The following is an 18,433-nucleotide window of genomic DNA, read 5'->3' as shown; positions in this document are numbered from 1 at the left end:
GATTTTGTTGAAGACTTTTTCTACATGTATTGAGAAAACCATGGGATTTTTGTCCTTAACTCTATTTATGTAGTAGATTACATTTACTGATTTGTGTATGTTGACCCAGCCTTGCATTCCTGGGATGAAACCCAATTGTTCATGGTATATACTTTTCTTAATGTGTTTTTGAATGCATTTACCAATATTTTCTAACAGACTTTTGCATCTATGCCCATCAGGATAATGGTCTATAGTTTTCTTTCTTTGATATTTTTTGGTTTTGGTACCAGGTATTTTGACTGAAATCCAATTTGCAAACCACTGCACTATACTGTTTCCTTCATATCATCAGTATCAGGGTCTAGAGTACAGAATAGACTGAGTTCCAAATTATTGAAATGACCAAGTAAGAATCAGTTTTTTAAATTGAATGGTTATTATCAACACTAAAAGTAAGACTGATAAATTGTTTGCTTTTCATTACAACACTCCCTTTTCTGAGAACAAACTATTTATTCACAATGGCCATTATTATTTTTATAGCAATAAGTGTTTAAGACAAATTAATGAATACCCACTAAGACCACAATTTTAAAATAATATCAGAAAAGCAAACCATGCTGACAGATATCATCTTCCTAAGAACTTAGGAATGAATTAAGTGGAGTAAAATTTCTTTCATCTGTTGATTTATTTTATAGTTAGCTTAATTTTTATTTTATCTTGATTCATTCTTAGCACTGCGACCTAAGAGATATTAGAACCACTATATTAAGCACAATATACTATTTTTTTTATTTTCAAGTATGTTACTTGAAATTAAGAAAGTATTATCATCTATACACATATTTTTATGTCATGCTGTGTAAATTTCATTTATCTAATTTTCATTGTAAATAAAATTGGGCTTTAAGTCAGCAGTCTTATAAAGTGAACTAGGAACCATTTTTAAATTTTATTTTGGCTCATATGTGCTGTGAACTATTCAATAGACTGGACAAGCAAAGAACATTGATATAAATGTTCTATTAAAATATTTGTCTATGACTAAATTTATACATATCAAATATCAAAGACTGCTACATTTTCATTACTATCTGATCTGCAAATGCATTGTGCTTGTAAAGACAAGTTAAATATATTTTTTGGAGTAAATTACTAATAGCTACTGATACTTCCCTCACTCATTAGAATTAATAAAAGTCAGAGGGGAAAAGAATATAAATGAATGTCATGCTTTACATAGGTATTCATTACTTCAGTATTCCTTTTTCAGAGAACCTTGAAAGAGCATGCATTTTTTAAATACAAATTTTTAAGACCATTTTTAAAAATTATAGAGCTCAATTTAATCCTCACAGAATTAGAGCATTGCTTTAGGTCTCCTCATAAAGGATAATGATGTATGGTAAGGAAGACATCCATAAAGCTTATTTGTTCTTACTGCTTATATGGATGTTTTCATGACTTTTAGTATTTGCACTTTCTTTGTTGCATTTTACTAGACAACATTTATTCTTGTAGTTTGAGTGTGTAGGCTCCTTGAATGTATAGTTGCAGTTATTTTTTTCTCTAAGTGCTGGATCTCCATTGCCTAAATTCATGCCTCATACATGTTAATTACTCAGTGAAACTATCAAATGAATTCTAGTTCATTTAATTGTAAAGTCTTTGGGGATATCTGGTCTTGATGTGATTTTGAAGACTAAAAAAGATGAATGAAAGTCAAAATTTAATACCAGTTTCTGAATATCATCTTTTAAAAATATCAGTTCAGTACACAGTTCACCAAATGTATTTGAGTTTGCTTATCTAATGCTTAGAAACTAGAGTTCATTTAAATGATACATGTTTGATTACTTTTGTAAACTACAGGGAGTGCCAGGTACTATACTAATAACATGTTATGACATCTTATTTAATTTTGAGTTTAATATTTTGAGGAATATTCTCCTATCTTTATTTTAAAGATGAAATAATTGAGGTTAAATAATTTATTCCAGTTGACACATGTAGTAAGTGACAAACTGAGGACCCTCCAAAGCTGCTCCTTGTTATAGTCTTCTATATAAGAAATAAGCTATAAGACTAATGGATCAGTTATGGTGAAATGACAATCTTTAGTGAGATAAGTCTCTTAGGACCAAGTGTGATTTTTTTTTAACTTAGTTATCCTTTTAAATTGAAAAAAAATATGGAAGTTCTTTGGTATTGTGCATTGCATGATAAGGTGGTATTCTTACATGTTTAAAAATGCCTTAAAGCATTTTGAGCAAAGTAATTATAGAATTTGCTTTGTTTTAAACAGTGTTAATTTGGTGGACAAGCTGTAGGGTGGAGACAGGAAAAATGAAAAGGCTTTGCAATAGTCTAGGCAAGAGATGATGATAGTTTGGGCCTTATTACTTAGGCCACTTTGCCACTTCTTCCTAGATATAGTAACAGATGTTGAATTTGGAATGAATTGTGAAAGCAGAGCCAATGGGGTATTCTGAATGATTGGATTATGGGGAGGGAGGAAAGAAGGAATGGAAGATAATTCTAAGGTTTTGGCCTAAACAACTGGAAAAATCATATTACCATTTCCTGAAATAGGGGAGAAAAGCCCTTTCTGGAATAGAAAGGAAGGCAGACCACAGTTTGTGTGGCCATTTTAAGGTTTAGACTTCCAGGCAAAGACTGTGGTACTAACAAATGGAAATGGGTGTATATCAGCCTGATATAAATGTGAGAATCATCCATATAGGCTTGATAATTAAAGCATGAGATTGGGTGAGAACACCAGGGAAGGGTGAGTACAGATAAAATCCTTAAATCTATCTAATTCTGGGACATTCCAGAATCTAGAGAAAATGAGAATTAGGAAGGGAATAGCCACAGGGACTGAGGAAGAGGAGCCAGTGTAATGGGAGAAGCAAGAGTGGTGTCATAGAAGTCATGTGAAGATATGACCAAAAATGAGGGAGTGGTCAGAGGTGGCCAGCTTTTCAGATACATTATGTCAAGTGAGATTGACAAATAATCATAGAAATTGGCAATGGGGAAATCTGTTGATGACCTTAACAAAAATTTGATCAGAAAAAATCCTCTTTCTTAAAACAAAGTTTGAAACCGTTCACTTTAAAACATCTCAGTTCTCTAAATTTGTGATTCTAAGATAGGTGCAGTTTCTTGCAGTTTTAATAAAAATTGAAGCATATTATCCTGTACTATTAAATTTAAATATTTTAGTTATATAAGTGATTTTAAATCCTTTGTCAACATTTAATAATCCAAATGCCAAGGAAAACTTTAATATTATTTTTCTACATGTTCTTCCTGTTCTTGGTAAGCTGTTATATGGCATAAAGGACATCACCTATATAGACAGACCCAGGTTTCAGAACAAATTCACCAGTTATCAGGTGTACCATTGTAGTTATTCCAAGAATAAAACCTTAGTCTTAGTTCTTAGAGTCTGAGCTTCTAATCATACTTGATGTCAAATGTAATTTACAGTGTTTGTATTTCATATTTATTTTCTTAATAATTTTATTGTTGTCTTCTATTAGTAATGTTAAAAATCTTACATGATTAGCTAGCAGCTAGTTTATCATTTTTTAAGTTATACTGGTCTTCACTTGGAAAATCTAAATGGATAGAGTCAGAAGAATATATATATGATTCTTTAGAAGTTGAATGAATCAGAAGTGGCTCGTAGCCATTTTGCCTAAAACTGTGCTTAAAGATTATCTGAGCACACCTACAAATGAGGAAGCTGTGCTTTGAATTGCTGGAAAAAATAAAGATGAAAAGAAAGGATGGTTTTGATCAAGAAATCAGCAGTAGATTTTACATAAAAATAATGAAATAGCTTTGATGACAAAGCTCAGACTTTTTCCTTCAAAAAGACCATAGGAATCATGTCAGTTCTTGATTTTCTTGATGGGAAAATACAAAATTTATGAATGATTCAATGTCCAGGATTAAGTGCTAGAAGGAATAATTTTCTGACTCTGGTTTAAATAATCTTTCCATTAAAACACACTTAGTTTTAGCCATAGTTATTGTCATAAATAAAAATGAAGGAAAATATTGAATAAAGGAAAATGTTGAAATGGCACAGTGAGGCAGTTTAAGTGATGTAAAACTTAAGGAAATTGATTTATGTTGTGTTATATTTTTCTCCAGTATTGTTTTATAATGTTAGAAAACCTAGAAAAGAACTTTTGTTTAAAACTGTATAGTAACTAATTTTCACTGGAGAAATTAATGGCAGAAATATTTTGGGAATTAGTTTAGAAGCAAAAAATTCTAGATGGAGATTTGTGTCAAATTTTCTATAATCAAGTGGTATTAAATACATATATATAAAATTCTTCCTAACTGTAAAACTAAATTATGTATTTCTAAGTAGGAAAAAAGTTTTAATAATTGTATTTTGAAAAAATGAAATGCTATAATGAAATGTGTGCATTTATGAAGCTAAATCCTTATTTTTTAAATTTTGGTAAGGGCGAAAAGAGTAATTTGACATTTGACCATTTTAAAAACTTAGTTGAATTATGAAAAATCAGAAAATCTAATTTGCTATAACTTGTAATCTTATGTCTTCAAGTAAACTTGTGCAGTAAACTCAAGAAAAACCATTATATTTTGTGTCTGTTTGTGATAAATCTTTTAAAGAGTTACATTTATACATGTAAGTTTACTCTGTTAAATTGCTATCTACAGTTGTAATATCATCCAACATTTTCATCTATTTCAGGTTAACCAAGAATTATTTTATTAAAAATAATTATAAATAGGAACTTCATTAGTAGATGTTTCTATTGTATACCTTCATGACAGGAAACTCTGAAATAATTATATCTTTTTCCCAGATTGTTAATTTTGTTTCTTTGTCTTGTTTTGTAGAGCTACATTCATGGGAGCAGCCAGGCTCAGTTCGTGGCAGAGTCGCACATTATTCTGGTACTGAGTATCCTTTAAAACAACTGATGACTTGCAAAGGGTAAAACAAAGCTACATATTGTCAAATTGATTTTCTTCCTGGCAATAAATATCAAGACTTCTAAAAGACATTAAAATTTAAACTTTACTATATGACTAATTTTCTAATTGCTCTGCTAATTATTTTCTATTACAGTATAATTTTATTGTTATGCTGAATCATTAACAAACTATAATTTTCTTTTTTCTTCTTTTTGTTTTTAAACTGACTCAAATTTAAAAGTATTGCTTTTATTGTACCTTAAATACGTCTGGCTAGATATTTAGTTAGTTTATGTGGTTTCACTGTAGGATCCCTGTGATATAAACAGCATAAAAAAAATAGTTATCTTCTATCTTCTGTGTGCAGTAAATGAAATAGCACACATAAAACATCTAGTACTCATAAAAGACTATTTAGTTTAATCCCCCCCCTCTTTTCTCCCATCTTTCTCATTCAAAACTTTACTGGGTTGCAGATAGTATGCATAAATACATAATTATTGGTATATTCTTTAGCACCAAACAAATGTATAGATGATCAGGAAAGAAAAAGTTCCATGTATTTATCAGAATTATAAAATACTTAAACCCTGGGTAAATGTGGCATAAACACCATGTAATATTATTCATCCAAAAAGAAGAACAAAATTATGTCATTTGTAGGAATTGCAGCCCGAACTATCAGTCACAGTGGTATTGAAGTATTTGAAATGTTTTAATTTTCCCAGAGGAAGATTTGTTGACCCCTTCTAATCATGCACTTTACAGGATAATAAAAAAGATACTGTCTTAAGACTGAATTTTGGAAATGAAATTTGAGGAGAAAGAAATTCTAAATGTCCAGCTTATCCACAGGGAAGCTAAATATTGTGTTTATGAAATTCATCTAGCAAAAATTATCATCTTTTTTCTCTGTATCATTTCTCAAAATTTTAATTTTTTGCAGTCTTGATTATACATACTTGAATGCACACAAAATTAGGCTTATCTGCAGCCAGTTCTTTGTTTGTGTTACCTATGCATATAGAGTATCAAAATTGAGAAACTTCCTTGATAAAAGTAGAAAGAACAAACCTAAAATTCTTATGGAAGCAAAAAGAACCATGAATAGCCAGCCAAGACAATCCTGATCAAAAAGAATGATGCTGGAGGCATCATAATACCCAATTTCAAACAGTACTTAAAACAGTATGGTAATGGCAAAAAATAGAAGTGTAGACCTGTGAAACAGAGAGCATGAAAACAACTCCATAAAGCTGTAGCCATCTTTTTCTTAACAGAGGTACCAAAAACATACACTGGAAAAAAGTCAGCCTCTATATAGGGGATTGAACCTAGATCCCTATCTCTCAGAAAAAAAAAAAAAAAACAACTCAAAATGGATCAAGGACCTAAATGTAAGACCCAGAACTTTGAAACTGCTCAAAGAAAACATAAGAAAAATCCTTCAAGACATAAGCAAGGCAACAGCTTCCTGCATAGGACTTTAATAGCTATCTGCTTGTGGTAACCCACACCTGTAATCCCCCAGCAAGGCAGGAGGCTGAGGCAGGAGAATCACAAATTCAAGCTAGCCTCAGGAAATTAGCAATGCCCTAAGCAACTTAGTGAGACCCTGTCTCAAAGTAAAAAAATAAAAATGACTGAGGATTTAGCTCAGTGGTAAAGCACCCCTGGGTTCAATTCTAGTACAAAAAAAAAAAAAAAAAAAGGAGGAAAACAAAAACAAAAAATGGATAGCTTCAGAGATAATAGCAAGAATCAATATTGGGATTGCATCAAATTAATCAAATTAATCAAATTAATGTACAACAAAGGAAGACAGAAGAAAGTGACAGCCTACAGAATAGATGATAATCTTTGCTGCCAGTTACTCTTTCAACAGATGATTAGTATCTAAAATGTGTAAAGAACTTAAAAAAAAAGTGAATGCCAGATAAAATAATAATCCAATCAACAATTGAGCAAATGAACTGAACAGACACTGTTAAAAGAAAAAAGTACAAATGACCATTAAATATATGGAAAAAAAGCTTAACTTCTTTAGCTGTCAGGAAAATAAAAATGAAAACTACACTGAGCTGGGCCCAGTGACGGATGCCTATAATTCCAGCAGCTCTGGAGGCTGGGGCAGGAGAATCTCGAGTTCAAAGCCAGCCTCAGCAAAAGCGAGGCACTAAGCAACTCAGTGAGACCCTGTCTCCAAAAATGGTGTGATTATAAATTTGTATAGTCACTATGTAAACTAATATGGTGGTTCCAGAAAATAACTAGAACTACCTTATAATCTAGCTATTCCACTACTGAGTATTTACTCAAAAGAATTAGAGTCAGAATACTCTAGAGATACCTGCCTACCCATGTTTCTTAAAGCACAATTCGAAATAGACTCAAAAATGTACTCAGCCTAGGTGCCTGTCAGTATATGCACAATAGAGTATTATTCAGAAAGAAATGGCACGTGTTCCCTCATTTAGAATCTAGGAGAAAGAAAAAGACAATATTAAATAACAGGGAGAAGGGAAGGGTATTAGGAAGGAAGAACAGTTAGGGGAATGAATATGATCAAAATGTGTTATTTTTATGTACTAATGAAATCCATTGTTCTGTGTAATTAAAAGGCACTGATTTAATAAAAGTCTGAGATTTTTCCATATTAGAGAAGGCTAAAGACAATGACAACTAAATGGAACATGTTGTTCTCGATTGGATTATATAATAGAGATTTAAAATAAAAATGAAGTCACAGAGACTACTACTGGATAAATTGACAAAAATGGAATATGTATGAAATATTAGTCTAATTAAATATTGTTTAATTAGTGCTAGATTTCTAGACTCCAACTTTAATATGGTATTTTCTGTATATTAGAGGGACCTTAAGTAAGAAACTAAAATATTTGTGAACATGTTAATCTTCCATCTTATTTAGGCTTTAAATTTTTTTAAGGTTTGTCTATGAAACAAAATACATTTGTGCTAAAACAGATGGTAAGAAACACCAAGTATTTGTTGCAAGTAAATTGTTGAATTTTTAGCTATTATTTATTTATATATTATTGTTTCCTTTTTTCATTTTTCCCCTAATTTGTTTCAGTCCCTGATGTATACTTTATCCACAGTAGTGAGTCTATTAAAACACATCAGGAATACCTAGCAATGAAAAGCTGTGTTGAGACTGTTATTCCATTGTATGGCGGGAATTCTCCAAGGTTTCATTTCACGGATCATTGACATCAAGCTGAGATTTAGGATGCAAAGACATTTCACAAGCAGTATGAAGTGTTCAATATAGATTTTAGTAGGAATACATAAAAGAATTAAAAGTCCCTGTTCTCTATATGCCAACAGTAATTATTTGCTTCATTTCTCTTGTGTATTTTTATTTTAGAGATATCTATTATAAAGAGAAAGAGAAAAAATTCTTTTAAAATCACGGACTTATTAATATTATCAGTAAAAGTTTTAATGCCATTTTATGGCAATTTCTTATTTTAATTTCCCTTGAGAGAGTCTACAGGTATTTTTTAATTTACCACATTTTAAAAATTTACATGTGTATTTTTTCCCTTAGTGAAAAAAAAAAAAAAAAGGAAAAAAGGAAAAAAAAAAGAAAAGTAAATACCAGATGGTTACTTTGTGTTTTGTGTTTATCTGTACAGAATGTTTCTTCCTTTTGGTTTCCTTCTTCTAATTTGGTAAGTCAGATCATTAGATGCAGTTGCTATATACAAAGAGCTTTGTTGGAGAAACCTAAGAGAAAAGAAATGGAGTTATTTGATGTCATCGGTTAAAGATTCATGTTTACTATTAGTAAGATTTTTTTTTATCATTAGTATTTTATTTTCCTAGTATCTTATTTAGGAAAAAAGGAGAAAATAATTCTAAGTATTATATAAAAGAAATCTATGAAAAAAGAGTAAAGAAACATTGTAGGAAGCAGCAATAGAAGAGCAACTTGCTGACTAGAGAAGGGTGACTAACTCTTTAGCTGTTTTGAAGTGTAAAAGAGATATTCACAGAGGAGCAACAGAGTGTTCTAGTAGAAGGTGGAACCAGAGCAGAAGAACATGTTAAAATTTAGCTACCTTATTAATTCTTTATGAAGTGTTTTGAGGTTGTACCCAGAGTACCCTGATAAATTTGGATGTGAAAAGGTAAGTAGTGCCACATATAACTTTTTTTCTGTTCAAACAATCAAGTTTCCTTCTAGTAATAAATTGAGGATAGAGTGGAGAAGGGAGAGCAGAGAAATTGGGAGGTACCAACAGTTGACTGTAGAGGAAAAATTTAAATAATGATGAATGACTCAAGTGTTTGAAAGGAAGAAACATCAAAACTTGATGGTAACTCTTATAAGCAAGGTTCATAAATAGAAAAAACATGACTCTGGAGTTCAGAAATGTTTTGGAGGTTAGTTTTATATTAATAAACTTAAGAAATACAGGAGGAAAATAAGGTATGGAGAGAAATAAACCTAACAAATTCCTAAGATTAGTAGGTTTTATATTTGACTGATGAAAAGGGTTTACTTTATTTAAAGTGCTTAATATCATAAAGCCAATCAGTTGAATAGTAGAGAACTTAAAATTTTCAACCCATTTTTTCCTACTTATATTTTCCCAGTAAGTCAAAACTTCTGTGTTGAACAGGCCAGTAATAGTTCACACGATTATAGAGTAAGTACATTGTTGGGCATTTCTGAAAGATTGTTTTCCTAAAGATACAGTGGATATGTTTATATTTCTTTAGTCTATCATATCACTGTGCAAAATGAACAGTTTTTTTTGTGGAGCATGAATATGTAAATATAAATACCTACATGTGAGTACCTGCTAGCTACTGAGGTATAAAAGTTGCCAAACTTGATTGACAAGGTCCCTAATATGTGTGTAAATGAAGAGATTTTTACAACAAATAATGATGCAAATTATTTATTTCAATTTATGTCCTTAAAAGAGCTTTCAAATGTCCACAATGTGGTAATCTTCAGGCTTAAGATAATGGGTCTCAACTGGAATTATTAAATTGCAGTCATACAGTTTTTGAAACCTTAATGGCTTGTACTAATATGTAAGTGAAATACATAATGTATAATATTATATATAAAATATTTTATATAATTTCTCAAAGCAGGTATTTTGAGCTGTAGCGATCACATGAGAAGTAGGAAGGTACTTTAGAATCCTCTTTAAAATTCAAAACTTCATATATGTCTTTTAATGAGATAACTTGCTTTTTAATAAATATACTTGAAAGTATGGCACAATAGAATAGACATAATTACAGGTATGATTTGTTTTCATAATAGAGCACCTTTTCATACTTAGAGGAATATTTTCAGAAATGCATTATTTTATTGTCTTAAGTAATCTGCAGTTGTTTCTACCAGTAGATAATCAGTAGGGGAGAATGTCATTTAAAACTTTATTTAAAATTCCAACCAGACCATATCATAATGTCTTTTTGTCATAGACAATGATCCTTCCAGTGAATTATGATGCGGTTTATATATGCCAGTGTGTGCAGTACATCTAAGTTCTAGAATCAACTTTATTGTCAACTATATAAGCTCTGACTTGACACTGTACTTTAATTCTTCACATTCTTTAAGTTCTGGAATCACAAAAAGATGCCATGAAATAAGTATTGGTTAGAAATAAAAGTATTGATACAAAAGAAAAAATTATACTAGAAATAATTTTAAAATACTTAAATACTTACTCTTACAAAGATCACATTGTTTTTTTTTTTTATAAGAAGTACATTTGTTTTCTATTTATTATGAGGGAAGAATTTTACTCTGCATTTGTTCCCAGTCTGTGATAAATAGCAAATGTTTCTTTTATTTTAATGAGTATATCCAAGGAGAAGTATACTATAAAAGAAAATTAATGATGGATTCAAGTTAAAGATAATTTTAGATTTAGATTCCCTTAAGTATTTTATAATGTGCTAACATTTTTTTTCAATATCTGTTCTCATTTATCATTAAATTGACAAACTCCTGATTTTCTTCCTAGAAGCAACAGTAAATTTACCATAATATACAATTGAGAATGAATCAAAATGTAATGGAGATGAATTCTTTACTAGTTCTGTAGGATGTTTAGTGCCTCTGGGTGTTGTGTATAGTTTACGCAAACACCAGTTTATCTTGTGTGGAATCATGTCAGTATTTTTGACTTTTTAGGCAGTAGGACAGTGATCAACAGGATCAGCAAACAGTGGTGTATATGTACTAGCTTGAAGTATGTATTGTCATAATGTTAGTACAACTAAGCACACTAGTTCATAAACTGTATTAGGTTGTATGTGTCAGGAGTGGTTGGAAGGTCGAAGGCCTTTCTCATTCTTTTTTAATGTTGGAACACATTAGATAGCTACACCTATCAGTCTAATGGCAGAAAAGAATCTGTTATTTCATAGGGCTTTCATTTAGTCATTCAGCCTCCCACCCACCCTATTAAAAAAATGCTACCTACATAGTAACCCTGACAGATGATGATTATCTAGCTGTTTCTATCTAAAAATAAACACTTTTATGTTACTAATACAATATTTATTCCAAAATGATAAGTATCGTACACTAGTTTTTAGCCAAAAATATTTTAGTTGATACAACTAAGTTAAATTAGACTCTCAACTCTCAACAAACAACCTTAAATTAAAAAGATATGTGTAAATAAAAGAGAATAGTTAGCAAGTTTAAGGCCATTTTATTTTAATTCATATTCTTAATTACAGCCAGCAAGTTTAGAATAGGCTGGCTGCACTTTTCTCATTATGGGCTAGAAAACTAACTTTGCAAGAAACTTCAGGAAGAAACAGTGCCTGGTTGCTGATCCTATAGCTAACAACTATTTTTACGTCGGGGTTATACACAGCCTGTAACCCTTGTAATTCAAAATTCCTACTTCAGGGCTGGGGTTGTAGCTCGGTGTAGCACTTGCCTTACATGGGTGAGGCACTGGGTAAGAACCTCAGCACCACATAAAGGTGAATAAGTAAAATAGGGTTTTATGTCCATCTACAACTAAAACAAATGTGTTTAAAAATTCCTACTTCAGAGTTGTATGCAGAAGGGTTTTCTGAGTTCTTGCATTTCTTTATTTTTAAAAAGAATAAAGCTAAATTCTTGTCAGATATAATAGTAGATCATTTTTGTGGTACCAACTTAGATTCTCTGTAGCAGGGATTGCACACTAGAACCAGCACAGGCCCTGTCCAGCCTGTCTACTATTCTCATAAATAAAGTTTTATTGGAACACAGCCACATCTGTTTTGTGCATTGTCTACGACTACTTTTGCAGTGAATACCAGATATGAGTAGTAGCAACAGACACTATACAGCTTGCATGATTGAAAATATTTACTTTCTGTTTCTTACAGAAAGTTGCCAACCCCTGCTTTGTAGGATGTGATCAATAAAGAAAAGTCAAGTCTACAACTTTATCACTTCAATAACAGTTGTTAACTTTTTGATATTTCTCTCCCCACTGTCATTTTTTTGCATTTGTTTTGAACGAGATGAAGTTATATTTTTGTATGCATTTTATTTTCATTTGGCATGGTGACAGTTGTCTTGCTTCACCATTAAGAACTTTTCATCAACTTCATTTTATATGACTAATTTGCCACCTGTAAGTACCATACATTATAGTTGACATTGTATTTTTAATAATTCACTATTATAAATGATCCTTAAGTAAACATTTTTATTTGGTCAACTTTAAAGGCAAGTTGAGGTGCACCAAATGTGAGAACAAAGACTGAGCCGAAGTGCAGATGATTACTCTGAAAGCACATATTCTGATGTCCAGAATACCTTTTTCAAAATGACATCTGAGGGGGTTTGGTTTTATAAATAATAAGAGAACACATTGGTTGATATTGTTACATTAGACAGCAGAAATGCACAGGTTGTTGATTGGACATGGCTCACTTGTTATGCATTTCAGGTATGCATCACAAAATTCTTTTAGGTATTTTATATTTTAATTTGTTTATTTAGCAATAGCTTTATAGGAGTGGAATTCTGAGACATATTCCTGGAATATGCATCTATTCCTGGCACATAATAATAATTCATTATTGAGATCTGCTGAGTTTTTTTTGACATGCTGCAACCTCATAACATTTAAGACTTGAAGTTTCCTTTCCCTTCCTCCTTTATTTATTTAGTATAATAGGGATTTTGCTTATATGTACTCTCACATAATTTTAAAACACTGTATCATTACCACATGTGCTTCCAACAAAAATAGAACTTTATGAGAATTTGATTTAAAAGCTTCATGTAATATAAGGAAATGATATAAAGGTAAACCATAATCTAGATAGACATATTTGAGATAATAGTTTTGTGAATAATTTGAAAACTTATTTGGAAAATCTGTAAAATGAAAGTGATTCTGGAGTAGTAAAAGATGTTTTTAATGCTCTGTGCTTTATGGAAAAAAATGTTTACGTTTAGCATAAAGATGTTTTATAATAAAATCAAGCTAGCTACTTTTTACTCCTTTAACCCACTCTCATCATCATTTTCATCTAACCATGATTCATTCATTGTCATTTATTTTATGCTTTTTTTGATTTGCACCTTTCACTTTCTTTGTAACTTTGAGGTTATTTAGGCTTCTCTGGGCTTCCATTTCCTTTTTTATAAACTGGTAATAATATATACATCAAAGTGCATTGAGTAAGATAGTGAACAAAACAAAATTTCTGCTCTTTGGGGCTAAAATTAGAAGAACAATAAAGAAAGAAGAAAAGATATACAATCTGAAAGTTCTTTCAAAAACACTTATAAAAATAAGAACAAGGAAGTAGGGCAAAGAAGGCTTCTCTGATACGATAATTTGAGCAGAGAACTGATAGAAATGAGTGAGGCTGTTACAAGGACATCTGGGAGAAATCCATCAAGCAGTGGAAATAACAAGTTCAAAGATGCTGAGACGGAGGAGTGTATGACTTGTTAGAATACTAGTAAAGGTAAGAAGAGTAAGACCACACAAGGACAAACAAGTGTGGACAGTGCTTTGAGGTCCAAATCACATATGGCCTCAAAGTTATTTTGAGGTATTTAATCTTTATTCAAAGTGAGATAAAAAGCTATTATAGTAAGAATAACATTACTTGAATTACCTGAAATTACTTGAATTACTTGAAAAGGCCAGAGTAGTTTTCAAGACACAAGGTTAGGAATTAATTTCATAAGAAAGAACAACTAAAATTCATAAAGAAAAAGTTGAATTTGGATGTGTTAAAATTAAGGTCTTCTGCTTGATAAAACCATTGAAAAGAAAAACCATAAAGCAGTAGAATCTGCATGTAATACCTCAATTGTGTTCAGAAAAAATGAAAGATATCCTACAAATTAATGAGAAAATAAGATTCACTTTAATTGGCAAAAGAACACAAGCATATACAAATGATTAGACACAAAAATAAAAATGAACATATCAAAACATGTTCAGACTCAAGTAGACAAATTTGAAAATACATATACCCAACCTCAAAAATTCTGTTTCCAGGTATAGACCCTTCAGAAAATAATGTACATTAGAAGAACCATAAAAAATATTTCTTTGTAAGAATAATTGTAATAGCAAACATTTGGGAACAAATTGAATGTCATCAGTAAGATAAAGCAATAAAATGTGTTCTATTTATGAAAAATTGTGTGCATAACTTTATATCATAAAATTGCTTAAATTTTTGTGAAATTCAAAAGTATTTCAGATAAGAAACCATTACTCTCAATTCAGAGGGAGAATAGTAAAAATGGAATATAAGATACATCCAGTTACTATCCATTAAAATATACTTATGAGTAATAAACATTTCACTGAGATCATGTCTGTGTGTTTGTGTGCATAAAATTTAACCTTGAGAATATTTTAATATGTGGTTTTTACTTTTAAAATGGCCAAGCATTTAATTTCACAAATTTTATTTTCCCTAGTAACAGAAATAATGCCATTCCCCCCACAATTTTAATGGAATTGGGGAAACTACCTAGCAAACTTAAAGTCACTAAATGCTTATGCCTTATTTTTAATGCCAATTATGTTTTAAATATTTTTGAAGATGTTTGTCATAGTTAAAGTGCTCTAGAATTCTATACAACTTATCAGTAGATCAAATATGTATAGTTAAATGTGTGTATTCAAATTTATACATAAATATAAAAGGGAAACAGAAAAAGATTAAAGGGGAATCATAATAGGATCCACACTGGTCCCATCTGTCTGCACCAAAAACCTGCGCTAAGTAGTAAACTTTCTCTACCTATGAACATTTTTAGTGATATAGATCTTTAGTTCTTTTTTTTCTGTCATTATTAGCAATGTGCCATGATTAGGAGCTCAGGAAAATTGATATAGGTGAATTGTCCAAAACACTATAAAATAATGAGTCCTTAAGGTCTGCAGACTTGTATTGGGACTACAAAATAGTCATTCTCTTAACCATATCCATAGCAACATGATTGAAACTCAGTAATAATCAATTTTTAGTGGTTTCAAAACTGTATTATGATCTCTAAAAGTTTAGTGGTAGCATTAGGGGCATGTGTGTGTCTGTGTATGTGTGGTGGGACAGGGCAGCATTTCATAGGGCTGATCAGGAGTTTTTCTCTGGTATAACTAAGCTTCTTCCAACCTGGTTTTGCTTAGGTTTTTTGTGTTTGTTTGTTTTTGTTTTGTTTTGTTTTTGTTTTTGTTTGTTTCTTTGTTTTTCCCCAGAAAGGGTTCCAATGCTATAAATAGGATAGTTTGAAAACCTTATGTATAGAGAGGTCTTTGTAAGCAAAAATGCCTAACTTGTGGAATCAGGTATTTATTATCTAGAAGTTGAATAATATGGTCATGAAAACAAACTCAAATATAAATAATATTATTTATTAATGAACACAAATTCGGTATTATGGTTATAAAAACTGTCTCAGTGTAGAAATATATACCCACAGAACTTTCTCTGACCTCCTCTGCTTAATTGTATAGATATGGCCCAATGGTATCCTTCCAGATATTGCTATTGAAGAAGAGAGATCCTGCTTCTGTTGCTATATGTCTTAGAGACCTATTGATACTATTTGTATACATATAGCTAGACATAAGAAAGGAAATCATACTAGAGCAAATGAAGGAATTTCTGGACTAGAATTACTTTATTTTTTCTTCACTTCTTTAACCATTTAGTCCTTTGACCAGAGTACATAATAAATACATTTCCAGAATAGGTGGGTTCTAAATCTTAACAATAGACAATGCCAAAAATGTTTTAATAACATGACAAAGAATGTTCTTATAATGTTGAAATGCTCTCATTATTTTCTTAATCCCTGACATCTTTCAGGATGGCATGAATAAACCCATGATTTGAAAGCGTACAAAAAGTACAGAAGAAATTTTGTGTTGTCAGTTTTAAAACGGCAATTAAATGATTAGCTCTAGGTTCTGCTAAATTTGTTAAATTGTTTATTATAATGTGCTTGTTTGGTTTTTTTAAGGCTTGTTACTGAATCCTTAAGTTTTCTAAGTGAAATGATATTTATTTATCTAAACAAACATCTATGAAACAATACATTAAAAATTCAAGCATAAAAAAATCTATGTAAACACACAAACACACATGAAAATGAAAAAGAAATAAGAAACCATGGTTAATACATTCTGATTTTCTAGGATTCATTTGTGCTGGCATGTCTACAAGTAAACAAATTTTTTGTAGAACAACATGAAATGGTCTTGAAAGTTCTAAAAATAGTTTTGAAAGTTCTAACTGGTTTTGAAAGTTCTAAAAACGTTATATAACTTCTGGATTCCATAAACATTTAGGATTAGACTCTCAAAATCTAGCAAATTAAAGAATTCAGGTTATAAGTATTAAAATTTAAGTCATACACAAATAATGGTCATTTTATGTTATATAGATATAAGAATCAGTTGCATTTACCTCTATTTGCATTTTTAATTTAACCATTCTGGAACATTGTATTTAGTTCCAGAAAAATTCATACATTTTATTTGCATCTATTTCTACTGTCTCCTTGACAACTACTATAGATGCTGCTATCACCATGGGGATGGTTCTTCTAAATGAAGCAGCAACTTCCAAGGGAGATGTTGGAAAAAGACGGAGTAAGTCTCTATTGGTACTTTTCCTATTATGTTTATAACTTGAAGATTTTTTTAATCAAATGGAAAGCATTGAAATTTCTTTGTAAATATAGATTTCTAAGGAAGTGGTATAGTGTGAAGAAGGTTATGAATTTATACATTTTTCTATTTCGTGGGTATCTGTGTGAATGTACTTGAAAAGATATTTCTTTCAAAATGGGATTTGGTTAGTTTTCTATGGAATTATATTTAAAAAAAAAAAAAAAAGAGAGATGCCATCATCCTTGTCAGGGAAGCTCTGATCCATCTCTGCTGAACAATTGACTTTGTAATAACATCTAGACTAAGAGACAGAAACAGAATTTTGTGGGTAGAGTCTTCAGAGATTTTATTGTCACATAGTGTGTTCCTTATGCCAGGATAATCAAGGATGCATTCAAAACCTGACTCAGATTGAGAGGGGCTTCTGCATAGCTTTTATAGTCAAATATTCTTGCCTTCCAATTCCATCCACACCTCCGTTTATCAACCTTTTTAAAAGGTGGTCATCTCTTGACACTGTCTTTTCCAGGGGTTTGGCCTTTTCCATTGATATACCAAGATATACAGATCCATCAAGTTTCAACTTTATGATTTTAAATAAACTAACTGTTTTATCCTTTGATGAGATGATTCCTCTCAGAGGGTTGTAGAAAAACATAGTTTTCTAGAGTAACAAGTTTTGGTAGCTAAAAGAGAACACATGGGAAATATCTTCTGCACTGAGAAACATAGATTAGCAAAGGACAATAGGCCTTAGAGTCATTGTTTTCTCTCATAGGCTTTTTTGTAATGAAGTTTGTACATGATTTTATGATTATACCTCCACAAAACTATAATTAAATTTCTCATCAATACATTTTGTATTTCTGAACACTTTTTAAAACCCCGAATTTTTGTATAAAAGCATTGGTGTCTGAAAAAGACTAATAACTTTTAAGATATTTAAAATAAAAATTCAGATATTTTCTTTGAGATTTTAACAAGTGTGATATATATGTAAAGGAATCATAATGATTTTTTATAATTAAAGTGTTAAGTATTGAAATGTTTAGATGTAATATGTAGTCAAAATTGACCTCTGTTTTCCCTTGATACTGTCTACACACTGTGATAAGGAAACGACAGGAGAAATAAGGGCATTACTTTGCTTGTTTAAATATTGTTAAGGATCATAAAATGATGTATCTTTTGAATAAACAAGGTCGTGTTCTTGGGATTGATCAATCACGCTTATGAGGACATACTCTTAATGTGATGATATATTTATCTTATGTCCTGTCATTCAAGGTAAGTAATAGTAATAAGAAATA

General features: G+C 30.8%; 1 protein-coding gene across 8 annotated transcripts in view; it reads left to right on the top strand.

Moving 5' to 3' along the window:
• Positions 1 to 18,433, top strand: part of TUSC3 (tumor suppressor candidate 3) — a 333,190-nt gene that overhangs the window by 180,015 nt on the left and 134,742 nt on the right. For 6 of the 8 annotated variants that reach the window (XR_013764209.1, XM_079142765.1, XM_079142764.1 and 3 more), the window contains 2 exons: positions 4,879 to 4,942; positions 17,028 to 17,102. Coding sequence is in view for 5 of the 8 variants with exons in the window: in XM_079142765.1 (XP_078998891.1) it covers positions 4,879 to 4,942; positions 17,028 to 17,102 (139 nt within the window). In the remaining 3 variants the exon portion in view is untranslated. Of the gene's footprint in view, positions 1 to 4,878; positions 4,943 to 17,027; positions 17,103 to 18,324; positions 18,411 to 18,433 lie in introns of all 8 variants that reach the window. The other 2 variants (XR_013764210.1, XR_013764211.1) reach the window with 1 other exon arrangement.

This window comes from Sciurus vulgaris (genome assembly GCF_902686455.1).
Source record: "Sciurus vulgaris genome assembly, chromosome: 5".
Taxonomy (NCBI): Eukaryota; Metazoa; Chordata; class Mammalia; order Rodentia; family Sciuridae; genus Sciurus; species Sciurus vulgaris.
Note: the sequence above shows the minus strand (reverse complement) of the source record. Positions and strands in the feature narration are given on the sequence as shown.